Here is a 13,759-nt window from a genome sequence, read left to right as displayed (position 1 = left end):
AACATCAAAATAGAGAGGTGCGGCGCTGAATTGCGGGAGCTGGGACATGCAAAGCCGAGGGGCTCTGCCCAGCAGAGGGTAGCATTGCTCAGACACCCCAGCCTGTTCTCCAAGTTTAACACCTTCATGCACCTCCAAATTCCCACCTTTGCCACATCCTCTTTGAAGTGGGAGGCACAGCTCAGCCCAGACCCAGGGAAAGCCTCACAGGCTGATACCTTCTACATTCTTCCCATAAATTAAGGAAAATTTGGAAAAACAGCTTTGAAAGTAGAATTTTAAGGGGTCTGTTAAAGGACGCGATGCATGTTAAACAGGTATGTGTGTACAATCACATCTGCTTTTATTTATACAATAACATTAAGTAAATATTATTTAGCCGCTTATATTAGGATTTATTTCCAGGTACCTAATGTGATGGACAGGTTTGAAGCTGCCCCTGCGGCACAGGAGTGCCTGCACCTGCCAGCAGCAAGGCCTGTGCTTTAGTCGCTTGTGTCCCAAAAGAATTGCACTTTTTTAGTGCCCTTACATATTCTGAAACTGAAGGCTAAGCATTTATAAACTATAAATGTATATCTCAGTTAACCTAGGCTGTAATTTTCTCTGATGTTTCTGATGAATTCTGCCCATCACCACGCATCAGAGCTCAGCTGATGCCCGATGTGACAACACTAGAGGTCTCAGTGTCGCTGAGAAAAAGCTGCTTTTAGCAATAACCTCAGCGGGGCCATGAGTGTGTGCGTGCCAGGCCGATGTCCTGCCTGCCTCAGGACACGGTGCCGGGACTTGGGCTTCTTGACAAGGCTACACAGTGCCCATACACCTGCCTCCGGGCTTGGTGCTGCTCAAGGGGGTGACCCTGGGGTTTGGATGCCCCTTGCTTCTCTGATGGTGCTGGGTAAGGGGGGGTCCGTGAGAAGGGGCGAGGTTTTGCATCCCAGGAATGTGTGTATGTGTGTGCGCGAGGCAGGCTGGCACCATCACCTCCGCGCACCCCGGCGCATCCCTGCGCAGCGCCGCGCAGCGCCCATCCAGGCAGCGCGGCCGCTTGTGGTGTGGCTTTTTAAATTTTTTTCCCCTTGCTTTCCCTTTTTCCCCCCCTCTTCGCTTTCCCTCCCCTCCCGTTTGACGTGCGCGGTTTTGGTGCAATGCGAATTATCTTCAGTCATTCAGTCAGGAGGGGCAGCGCCAGGCAGCAGAGCAGCGGCGGGGCTGCCTCCTCCTTCTTCCTCCTCCTCCTCTTCCTTCTCCTCCTCCTCCTCCTCCCATTGCCATAACAACCGCGCACAGCCGCTGCGCCCGCGGTACCGGCGGCGCCGCTCCGCGCCGCTCCGCACCGCTCCGCGGCCGGGAGGCTGAGCATCCCCCGGGGCCCCGCAAGGGGGGTGGGGAAGAAAACAGTGGTATCCCTCCCCCCAAAAAGAGAAAAAAAAAAACAAAAGGGACTTTTTCGCTGGGTGGGTCTATCAGGAACCAAAGTGACCCCGACAGGCTGCGCGCAGCTGCTGTGCAGGGTGCGGAAAGAGGGAGGGACGGGGGAACCCCGCGAGTGACTCCGCGGGGCGGTGCGGAGGAGGGGAAAGAGGGGATAGAGGAGGGGGCGGCAGAGAAAGTTGGTAGGAAATAGCCCAGGAAAAGTGGCACTAGCGGAGCCCGCCGGAGCGCGGAGGAAATAAAAGCGGCGGCGGGCAGGAAGTGTGAGGAGGGGAAGGAAGGGGAGAAGAAGGAGGAGGAAGAAGAAGAAGAAGAAACAGCAACAGCAACAGCAGCAGCAGCCGCCGCCGCGGCAGAAGAGAAAGCAAAAGCCGCGCACGGCTCGGTGCCGCTCGCGCCAGCATCCGCGGGGCTGCCCGGGGTTGCGCGCCGTGGCCATGGCCCGGGAGAACGGGGACGGTGGCGGCTCCTGGAAGAAGCAAGCGGAGGACATCAAGAAGATCTTCGAGTTCAAGGAGACGCTGGGGACGTAAGTGGCGGGGAGCGGCTGCGGGGGGTGGAGGGCGGTGGTGGTGTCCCTTCCCTGCGGGGATGCGCGGGGTCCCCTGCGGGTGGGTGCGTGTCTGTCTGTCTGTGTGTCTGTATGTCCTTGTGTGCACGCATTGGTGCTGCTCCGCGCACTGCTCATCCATCCGAGCAAGAAGTCAGGGTGATCTGGAAACACAGACAACTATATATATGTATATATATATATAATGAGGCAGGAGCGGGGCTGACACCCCTCCTCACCCCCCAAAAAAGAGAAAAAAAAAGGGCAAAAAAAGTGTTTGAAAATATTAACTGGGCGAGGAGATGGGGAAAGGCTTCTTCTTGGTAGTGCAATTGTAAATAAATGCGGTCTGACTTGCACGCTCTCCCCCAAAGCCGATGGCTGCATCTATTCGTGGACAGACAAGCAGAAATAATCGGAGTGGATTGGATGTCTTAACGGTTGTTGGGGTTTATTTCTGTTATTTATAGTGACGGGGCATGAAGATTAGTAAAACGTTAAGAGTTGTGGGTTTTTTTTTTCAGGAGGCTGAGAATAAACAGGCACAGATGGTGCAAGGGAGCGGGGTGCTGGCTGGTGCTTTTTTGGCTGAACGGAGAGTTTTATTTTTGTTAAAACAAATTTTCCCTTATAGGATATTGTAGAGGTAGAGAGCCGGGAGCGCTGAAGGAAGTAAGCATATAGGCTTCTGTACATATGTATGTTGTAATTAAAGTTCGGTTGTTTTGGGCATCCCCCTCGTTGCTCTGCCCCTCCTGCCTTAATTGCAACTTGAAGCACGTCTCAAACCGATGCGTTGTTAATCCCGAGTAGTGCTTTTCATACTCTGCGTGCCACTTTCAAAATACTGTGGAACAAGTTTTGACTGTAATAGTTTAGTTTCTTTCTGCTTCCAAGGGAGGGCTCCCTATAAACAGAGTATTTCTGGTTCGTGGGCTCACTGATTTCCTATGAACAGGCTGTGAGTAAGAATCAGGCTGGTGGTTTAATATGGAGGTGGTGGGTCACACAACTCTGTTGTGACAAGCACATAGAAAAACACTGACTTAGCAAATCAAATGCACGTCTGCCCAGGTCTTTGGAGAAGAGAAGTGCAGCAGAAGAACTGAGTGTTATGGTGTGTTCTCATCACCTTCATCAAATTTTTGCTGTCAGAATTCCATGCCAGGAGAGGTGTGGCCCTGCTTGTCACCTTAGGCATGCAGTTCCCTTCCTGAGAGGAGTGTTGAGGAGGAAAGTCTTAATGTGATTAGATTTGTTAGAGCAGCAGGACAGTTTGCTGTGGTTTCCGTTCTTCAACTCTGTCATCTTCCTGATTGTTGTGTATGAAGCCATCTGCAAGGGTTAATTTGTGCCACTGAAGAGGTCCAGAAAGGATTAATGTGGCCTTGATCTGTATCCCACTGAAGTTAATGGGAGCAGGTGTTGGTCCCAAGGAAGGTAAAGCTGATCAGAGTTAATAGTTATGGATATTAGCATGGTTGTTACAAATTAAATTCATTAAATATGGTCAATTAGTGTCTCAAACTATTAACCATTGTCTTAGCCTCACCACTGGGTTAGTAAGTCCTTAGATCTGAAGCAGTGAAATTCTTAAACTTGACTTTGTCAATCTGGAAAGTTTTAGAAAATGAAACTCCCTGGATCACAGACCTGTGCCTGTGTACAGAAAACAGAGCTGTTTTCCAGACATAACCATATTCATTATGAATGTATGTGCATTTATCAGCCTACACATCAGTTGTGCATTCCTTAGTTTCAGAGAGCAGGCTGATAATTAGGAGATTTGAATCTGAGTTTTGGTTCTGTCCTTGGCCACCCACCAGCGTAGCACCTGCAGTTCCTACCAGCTCTGGTGTAACTTACTGGGGTGTGAAACTGCTTAAAGATTTAGGCCATCACTGAGCAAATCATTAAAGTACTTGTTCCATTCCCACTGAAGGCATTGAAGGTCTGTTCACTGACTAAAGTAGCAGATGTACAGAGTGCAGGAGATGGGACACATCCTGAGTTATTGACAGTAAAGTACTTAAATAGGAGCTAAGCAAAAGTCTAAATACCTTCAAAGCATCTGGATCAAAATGTTTTCCTCTGGCATTATTTAGGAGGAGGGATAAAATCGGCTTTGATTCCTCCTGCACTGTAATGCTGAACCGTGTTGGACAGCCGTCGGCTGATCTCACCCTCTAATAGATTTTTCTCTAGCATGGGTGGGCTTGAAGTGAAAACCTTGGTGTGTCAGATGAGATGTACTGGATTAGTGTTGTAGCTGTATTTTGCATTTCTCTGCCACCTTCCATTTCAGGGTGCCAAAGTGCTAAAAGCATTTCTAACAGAAAAGCAGCCCTTTTTCATGCAGCAGTTTTAAATGCCTGAGGTAAAATTGGTTAGAAGAAAGAAAAGCATTAAATCAGGGAAGAAAGTGAAAGAGAAACTTTAAAAACATACTCTGTTTCAAGTGCATTGATTTGTGAATGTTAAATCCGTGTGTACAATCTATGGATGATTTGTTCTCTGAGAGGAGTCTTTAAACTGAATGAAAACTTTTCAGCAGATTTTTAACAAGGGAGAGTTGAAACTGCTGGAATTATTAAAAAGATCCCAGTTCAGTTAATCATGATATCATTTGGGCTTCAAGGAACCGCTAATGAGTACCAGCTCTCTCTTCCAGAGCTGGAAACAATTATTCACAGGTGCCTCTAAATCATGTCCAGCCACACTGATACTGAAATAGGCATCTTGAATTGGATGTCATCTCCATGTGTAAGAAAACAAGTTTTTTCCACTCAAAGAATTGCTTCCTTTAATGGCTGAGGTCTGTGTTGTTTGCTCTGCTCAATGCTCTTGGGCAGTAGTGTTTTCCTAAAGCCTTTATCAGCAAGGCAGGGGCTGGTTCAGGTGGTACTTGGACGTGTATTTACTCTGTTCTGCATTTACACGTTTTCTAAGCATGTGCAATCTTAGTTTGTGGCTGCAATCTCTCAGATACCAGCATGTCAACAAAATATTTTGGTAATATTAAACAAGAAAATGTAATTTAAAAATACTTCGCATATTATTTTATATAAAATATATATAATGATCCATTCTTGGGCTGCTGCAGTTTGGTGGTGCCAGTCCATGCAGGACTGCAGTAATATGGTGATGAACTCTACATGTGTAGGTTTGGAAGGTCTCTCTCCTTGAAACTCAACCTGTTCACTACTGCGCCATTGAAAGCGAAATTACAGATCCTGAAAAAAAAGCTAAGAAGAATTCACAAAGTAAATCAAGGATAAATTAAAATCACAGCAGTGGGCCATATCCTCAGCTGATGCAATTTATAGTCCTATCCAAGTCAAGACAGGTGGGCTTGAGGAAAAAATAGGATTTATCTAACTGCTTATCCTTCTATGTTTCCGCAAATTTACCTGTTGTAGCTCTACTCAATCTGCAGGCCTGGAGAGGGGGATTTCTGCCCCAGCCCTTGTGAGATGTGAACTTTCACAATAGCAGGAATGTGCCAAGGAGTGACCACCGAAATATATGTTTTTTCCTCCTTATTTAAATGGTATTTTGTCTAAGGCATTTTAAACCTCAATTTTTGACGTTTCATGAAGTAACGAGATACACCATGTCATCCACCAGCTAAAGAGGAAAGCCTACAATCGTTTGGTCTGCCTAATCAGATCAGCCCCACATTTCTAAGGTGTCTGTCGTAGGCCTTCTTGACATTAGAGTTATGATGAAGCTAGAATATTTAGAAAGGCTGAAGCTTAGTAACTATGGAAATATTGGTGCTGTCCTCAAAAGTGATGCGGTGGTTTCCTGAAAGCTTAGTCATGATAACACAGTGTTGTATGGGTACCACAACGTGGTAAGAGCTGGGTGGGAAGACAAATACACTACTCCAGTACTTTCCTAAAATACTAAACAAAGTATTTATTTAGTATTTTATACTAAATACTAAAATACGGTACAGAGAAAACTTACATATGGTTCTGTTCTTCTCAGGAGCTCTACTGTAATGTTTGGTTCATCTATGTCCTGTGTCTCCACCATACTCTTCCTCTTTGATGGGTTCCTGGTACTGTTCATGGCTCTTCTACATTTCCATCTGTGCTTGTTCATGCTGTGGAATGAAGTAACTCCATGAACTGCTCTCACATCTATTTTCTTTCTCACACACACATTGTCACAAACTCTTATGTGCTGTCTCCTGTGTTCTTGTCCTCTCACATCTTTCCTGGTATCTTCCCCTGCATGCAGTCTCACACCAACACTCAGGCTTTTCATGAGGTGGCCCACCTCATGCTCTCATCTGTTCTCAGCTGCTCAGACCTTCATGGGGACAAGCCTACTAGAGATGACCTGCCTCAGTCCAGGCAGTCAGCCTTGACTTCCACCATCTAAGAAGATGCTTGTGGTAGGACAGGTCCTGGTGGATGTACCCTATGCATTTGAGTTGCTGTGTAGAGAGGAGGTGCTGGGAGGTACCATAAGGCTCAAGATCTGTTTGTCTCTGGTCAAAGATCTTCCCTTCTCATCGACAGGGTGCCAAAAACACTTGTGTTGGGTTAGACACAGTGAAACATCACTGTTTAGCTTGAGGCTTTATGCAAATTACTCAATTGTTTTTCCCTTTTGATTTTGGAAATTCTCAAGATGTAAAGGAACATGTTGGTGTGCTTCCTCTGGCTCCGCACCCCCTGTGAAGATTGAAGAGTCTGTCTGATTTTTGTGTTTCTGCTGACACTGCCAGCAATTTCTGCCTCTCTTTTACAACACCCCAGTGTGGCAGCAGTGGCTCTGTTAGAGTGTTTCATCCTGTCCTCAGTTCAGTGTTTTTTTGTTAAATTGCATTGAAGAAACATCATATTGAAAAGTGTCCTCAGGGAAGAATATAACCTTAGCCAAAGGGCTGAAGTTAAGGTACGTGATTTCAGGGGGAAGGCTGATGAACCACTCAAGCAAACTATGAAGGCGAGTGGTTCCCATCTCCTCTGGGATGATTTGCTGGGAGAAATCCTTTTGCCATCTGAAAGCTTTTGGGATTCATGCAGGAGTCACCAGGAAAGAGCCTCTTGTTCATGTTTACAGAAGGAGATGTTTCATGGTCATTTCTGACCTTCAGATCTGTAACTTGGGGAATCTTACCATCAAAACCATGTGGAGTTAGAGATAATTCATGTTAGGAGGTTCATGGTACCTACAGCACGCTTCTAGCATCTGTGGGAGGAGGAGGGAAGGCTGAGGTCCGGGTGTTAATGTTTAACTTAACACTGTGAAACAACTCAGATGTTTTAGTTTGTGTACTTTATACAGGGCAAGGAGGAAATTACTGTTAGGGCTCATTTAAGGTGACATGTTTGTTTTAAGCTAAGTTCGCTATCATGTGACATAGTTTACTATCCAGTATGATCTTGGAGGCTTAAAAATAGTGAGTCCCTACTATCTGCAACATGAATTGTAGTATCTTGTAACATAGATTGTTGGTCTTTCTTGAACAGTTACAGAAAATAACAGGTTTGAGTGTTCAGCTGGAATTGAAATGACAAAGAAAGAAAAGCAAGATGGCCAACGGATTTAAAGGCTGATGGAGAGGATTGGGAAAAAGTCTGCAGCCTTTGGTAAGGAGGGATTTTTGACAGCTCTCAAGTGTGGCTTATGTGTGTTTTGGACAGTGCTCATTTGAGGCAACAGTGTAACATAAAGGTCATTTTTCTTTCGTTGTCTGAAAATAAGATTGCAAAATACTCATCAATCAAAAGCTTTCAGATAAACACATCATTTTGGAGACGCCCAGTTTGCTGTGTTGTCAGCTCACATAAGTGCTCACTCTTTCTTCATGAGCCTTATTTTCTACTCGTTTTGATGCCTTACCTCTTTTTGCCCTGATTTATCTCTTTTTCCTGTGGCTGTTCTCTTCCAAGTGCATTTTTGTAGTGTCTGAGTTCCCTGCTGCTGGAGGATACCTGGTTACCTGCATGCCTGTGCAACCAAGAAGTGTGCTTGACCGTCAGGGTGACAGTAAGATTTTTGGAATAGGGAATTTGGGCTTTTTTTCCCCCCTAATTTTTTGCTCAGGGCTGAGAAAAATGTGATCCTTGCCTAAGCCAAAACTCAGTGTGTTACTACTCAGGACCTCAGTATAACCAGTATTGAGTTTGCAATTGCTCTTTGTGTGAGCTGAGGGCAAAGCACGAATAAAAGTGTTTTTTGTCAGCTGCAGAGGTAGCTGGTACCCTAAAGATTGCAACAAGGCAAACCCAGAGGGTCTGAAGACCTGGTGGAGAGGTAGTGGATGGAATTAAACCCAACTCTTTTGAGCCCTATAGTAATCCTTTAACCAAAAGTCTATTCTTCCCATCACAGCCACAACACAGTGGGTGTGAGAGCCTTCTTCGCCGCCGCTCCCGCCATCTGGAACAGCCTGTCTGCTTCCTTCACCCTCCATCTGCTTTCACATAGGAGCTGAAATATCTCTTTCTGTATTTTTTCCTTCCTTTTTGTCTCTTTTTCTCTCTACCTTGGTGATCGACCTCAATTTGTTGCAGTCCACAATTCTCCTGACTATGTGCAGAATATTAGTTGGAGTTATTTAATCCGTTCAAGCATCCAAGGGTGCAATTAATATTGAATAAAGTTGTATTGTTTTGGTTCACTTGACAACAGCAAACATTTATAATAGGGTTCTGAATTTATTGCCAGTAATGGTATTCACTTAACCTGTGAGTCACAGTTTATATTCATGATTACTTAATAGGACCTAATTTTCTAGTCATTTTAGATAGCATGAAAACAAGTTGGAACTAAACGGGTACTGTTAATAAACAGGTAATGAGTAGAAGGAGGGATAAAAAGTTTCTTGGGGCAGCGATCTATCACTTTCATTGGAATTCAAACCATCTTACTTGTCAGTGCTTTTCTGTGAATAATAACTAACAACAATAACAATAATTTGCAAACATGTGTGCGATTGGGCTGCTCATGAATGACAAATGGCTTAGGAATGAGGGTATCAAACTGTTCCTTAAAACTTTCTATCAAGTCTTAACACTGATGTTTTTTTGTTGCCCGACTTGGCGGTTCCTGTAATTTGCCTCTGAATGTTGTGTCAATCCTATTTTAAAAAGATAACTATAAATAACAGTTTGTTAATAAACTTTTCAAGGCCTTTCGCTGATGTTTTCATGTTGAAATCTGTATATTAAGTTTTATGCCAGAATTACTCACCAGACAGATTGTATGAGGTTCAATTAAAATAATACTCTGTAGCAGATTTTTTTTTTTTTTTTCTGAGTAAAAAGCTTTTTTTAGGGATTTTCTTATTTTTTTTAACACTGGATATTATAAGAGAAAGCTACTCGGAAGCTCTGTTTTGGATCTGATCTGTGTGTAGAACAGCCGAGCACAGGGCTGGAGGTCCTCTGTAATACTAGATCACTGATTTTGCTTGCTCTCTTCCTGGGCAGTGCCACATGTCACATTTAAAATATCAACATTTTGGACAAGTGGACTACACAGCCATGAAGATAGTTCTTAAAATACCTTTTTCAAGAGCTGCAGGGGGAGAAGCGCTTGGGAGAAAACAAGCTGGCTTCCATCTACTGAGGATTGTTGTTGATTTTCTTATATTCCCAAATGGAGATAAACTAAACAGTTTCAGTCTTCTTACAGTTTCCAGGAGGAATGAAAGAGAGGTGCTTTTAATAATGCAAATTAACACGATCATTTGCCATCAGCAGCAATAAGGTGCAGCACTATGTATGGCATGTCTCTCCTAGACCCTTTGCCTTTGAACTTCAGTTCACTAAGGATTCTTGTGTTCTTGTCATTGTCCTGCTCTTACCTATCTCCCTAATTTATGCTGAGTATTTGAAGGTATGTTTTTATAAGCCTGAGTGCCCAGAATTTGGGCACACAAGCTTTGAGATTTAGATCCGATGCTCAGTTGTGAGAGTATAAAGAACATAGAAGTTTCATCTGTGGCAGACAGGAATAAATCAAGGTCAGGAGCCATGGAAAGTCTGAGGTCCAGGAGCCTTTAACCTCTGTGCTTGTTTTGGTGAGGGTTGGTGTGGCAGTTTGGAGGGTAAGGAGAGTAGTAGCATCCTCATTTGTCAGCTGTGGGGTATGAAGGTTTGCAGGTCTTCCTCAGAGCTCCAAATGAAGGGTTCCTCAGATGTCACAAGTATCTCTCTTAGGACAAGTATCTCCTGTGCTGCAGCGTCATTCTGTGACATTGGTGTGTTCTACCTGGGCAGTGTTTAAAGCTTGCCTGCTGACCTGATGGCAAGTGCACTTGAGAAATATGGCCACCCTCCTTCCACCAGCTATGGTTGCTTGTCACAGAAATGGATGGACTTTTGAGGGTAGTACAAAATAAAACAGCACAGCTTCTCATGCTTAAATGTAGATTTGCAAAGGCTGAAAAGCTGGTGTGTATTTGAGGGTTGGACACTAGCAAGTGAAATGTGAAGGGTCTAAAATACTTGGGGCTTTTATGACTGTGTCATTTATTGGCCTCAAATGAGATCAGGCGCTGTTGAGCTAGGACTATTACAAACACCAGAGTAAAAGACTGTTTGCACCCAGAAGGAGTTATACTCTAAATAAATGAGGCAAAAATGCTAACAGTTTTGTTAAAGACAAGAAAGTGTGTCACTTGTAAACCCAGAGCTGAGCCTGAATGTTAACTCCGGTGTTATGCAGTAGATTGTCCTGCTTCTTTTAATAGCAGGCACTGTGTCAGCACCGCTGTCTTCAAAAAGTACGTATTTATATGTGATTCACCCATGGTCATCACATATAATTAGTTTTCACTAGTTAAGGTTTGAAGATGCAAAGTGCTGTCTGTATGCTGTTGGGAACAGCGCAAGCGCTTTATTACTGTGTTGTTTCTTAGGTGCTTGGAGTAATTGCAGTCTTTTCAGAGCTGAAAAGAGTTGGAGCAGACCAGGTGGTTCTTGGGGCAATGTGGGATTTCTCCAGTGGGATCCCATCCTCTCAGCCTGGTTTAAATAATTCAAGGGATCTGTTTTCAACCAGGCTTCAGCTTTCCAACCAAACTCATTAGCTGTGACCCCATCACCCCCCCTGTGATGGGCAAGGGTTGACATGAGGGAAACTATTGGAAGAAAAACAGTGGAAAAACTGAAATGACACAGAAAAACACAAACAACATGGGAAGTTGCTGGGGGAGGGAGGAAGAAGAGCACTTAGAGGATTTGGAGCCATGTGGAAGACTCCTCTGGGAAAGGCACAGGTTGCTAATCAAATTCATCTGTAGCTGAGAGACTGGAGCATCCCTGGGTAATCCTTCACTGTTAGGTTGAGTTGGCCTGGAGATTTCCTCCCACTTCTGCTTCTCAGCATAAGTAAATCACTGCAATGTGCCCAGCCATGAAGCCTGCAGGATTTGAGAGATTTCAGGCACAGCAGAGTGCTTGGTATGCGCAGAAGATCCTGTGAACTAAACTTGTTTCATGCTCCCTACCCTGTTTTCCTGCAGAATACCTGAACAGGTTCAAAGGCTTTGTCTTTTACTTCAGGACACTTTGTAGCGGTGGCCTGAAGTAGCTGAAAGACTATCTAAAGCTCTGGGATCCTCATCCCATCCCATCATCACCAGCCTCATGCCTCTGCAACAATGGTATTTCTTGCCATAGGGGTGTAATTTATTTGTACAAGAGACACAATGTTTTTGAGGGGAAGATCTGACACTGTTGAGTTTCTCCATGGGCTGCTGCTGCTGCTCATCATAAAGACACCACCTCCTCCTCTGAGTCCAGGCCATGGTATTTGAGATACCTTCTCTAGCATAATTACATAGCAACCTGAATATTGCAAAGCAAACAAGCTCTCCTTCCCAACAGAAAATGCTCCCAGACATTAAAAAAACGCCCACAAAGCAGCACAAAAAGCCCTACTAGATGACTGCTGCACTTGTGTGCCTTTCTTTAAGGAGAGAAGAAGGAATCAAACAACATGTGGCTTGTTAGCCAAGTTGCTTGATGAACCACGAGAAGGTGCTTAGATAAAAACGTTTATGGAGCAGAATAATGGTGTGACTTCTGTTGGCTGAATGACCCAGGCACTGGGGTACAAGAGGAGTAACTTAGAAAAAAGGGAAATGACTTATGTCACAGATTTGACTTATGGCTTATGTGTTTTAGGAAGCAGGAGGCTCCCCCAGCATCTAGCTGGGGGAGAATGTACCAGAAATAAGCTGAAAAAAAACCAGGGTTCTCAAAAGCACATAGACACAGGACTTACAGGTACTGCAGGCTGCAGGGAAGCTTCTGCTTTTGGGTATGATGAAGTGTATCTGGGGTAATTTTACTGACTAAATTTCCTGTCTGTAGCCATGTAATTCATGTGATGGATATAAACCCTGTGCTCTTCAGAGAGCCTGAAAAAGAATGTTAGAGAGCTTTGTCGGCAACTGCATTGAATGAGTTTCTCTGATGAATCTTACATTTTTCATGGAAAGAAAATAAAGTGATTCTAAGATGACTGAGTTACAGCTGAGATGGTTTGTGTCCAGAAAGCAAACATGTGCCCTTCTGGCACTCCTCAGAGAACATAGCCAGTAGTAAAGCTTAGAGCATACTCATTCTGCAGTTGAATGGAGCTGCACTGAGGAGTTTAAGCCAAGAGGGAGGTCTGGGGCAAAGCAGAGCAATGGGATTCAGCTACAGGTAAATGCCAAGACAAACCCATCTAAATGGGGTGCTTTTAGCTTTATTTAATCTAGAGGCAGTGAGGTCCCTCTGCTTGTTCATGAGATACACAGCTGCAAGAATTCATAGGCGTGGGTCTGTGTTTCTACTCTTGTTCACCAGTCAGTTGCTTTCAGTGCTTAGAAGGGGAGTAGTGGCTTTCCTCCAGCCTGTCATCTCTGGCAGGGATGACTTTGGTAGTGCTTCACAGCTGGTGAAATAGGCGGCTTTTGACCTTACTGAGTTTGTAACTAGAGTTCATGGGAAGCTCTCAGAGGCAGTATTGGCTCTGTGATGTCCCTCTAACTCCATTTCGGAGACACTTCTGGTAGGTCCACTCAAATATCAGAAGGAAAATGCTCACTTTGCCTAATATTTACACAGGAGCTGTTCAATTAGCTAATGGGGGTGAGCCCCGTCAAATAAGAAGGAAGAATTTGATGGTCCTTTCTTTTCCTCTTCTCCACGTTCATGTTACATTTGCTACATGGAATCACTGCTTTCCATCTCCTGTCTAAATATGCACAAACCCATCAGTTTGTCCAGTGCCGTAGTCACATCCTGCAGGTGTGCACATCTGGGAAGCACAGCTGGAAGACAGCAAAGTGTATTCCTTTGGGTCAGTTAAGGCCTTTATTTGTTTAGATAAAGCACCCCTCATGTGGGAAAAATGAAGGTGTTGTGGAGCAGATGGAATCTGTTAGAGCTTTTTGGGTGCAGACATGACCACAGCAAAGTGCAGGGTGAATTACTAACATTGCGCATGGTGTTAGGAGCTCTGTCTCAGATAGCCTGTGAGGGGTTTCCCCTCTGTCAATGGCGTGACCGAAGTATCTTCACTGACCACATTTAATTCTGGTCTGCACCACTGCCTTCAGGGTGATGGCAAGTGCTTGTTGCCCTCTGGTCCTGTACTGTTACGGCTTGTCAAGTTGTGTCGATTAAAAACCCACCTTGCTAATGTCATTGTGGTGGTGGTACATAAGCTTCTGTAATCAATTCCCTTTTCTGCTGTTATTTAAGCAGCACCCCTTGCGACATGGCAATGGTTTAGATGTTCTGGTACTTT

At 44.5% G+C, this 13,759-nt stretch overlaps 1 protein-coding gene across 4 annotated transcripts in view; it reads left to right on the top strand.

Annotated features, from left to right (window-relative positions):
- Positions 1-1,766: 1,766 nt before the first annotated feature.
- The window catches only part of CAMK1D (calcium/calmodulin dependent protein kinase ID), a 220,114-nt gene continuing 208,121 nt past the window's right edge, over positions 1,767-13,759 (top strand). For all 4 annotated transcript variants that reach the window (XM_057422496.1, XM_057422495.1, XM_057422498.1 and 1 more), the window contains exon 1: positions 1,767-1,966. In XM_057422496.1, the coding sequence (XP_057278479.1) occupies positions 1,875-1,966 (92 nt within the window). In that variant the 5' untranslated portion in view covers positions 1,767-1,874. The remainder of the gene's footprint in view (positions 1,967-13,759) is intronic.

The sequence above is a fragment of the Pezoporus wallicus genome, unplaced genomic scaffold (genome assembly GCF_028554395.1).
Source record: "Pezoporus wallicus isolate ANWC-B61680 ecotype Strahan unplaced genomic scaffold, APGP_CSIRO_Pwel_v1 contig_3058, whole genome shotgun sequence".
Classification (NCBI taxonomy): Eukaryota; Metazoa; Chordata; class Aves; order Psittaciformes; family Psittacidae; genus Pezoporus; species Pezoporus wallicus.
The sequence above is the reverse complement of the archived record's forward strand: the minus strand, read 5'-3'. Positions and strand labels throughout refer to the sequence as shown.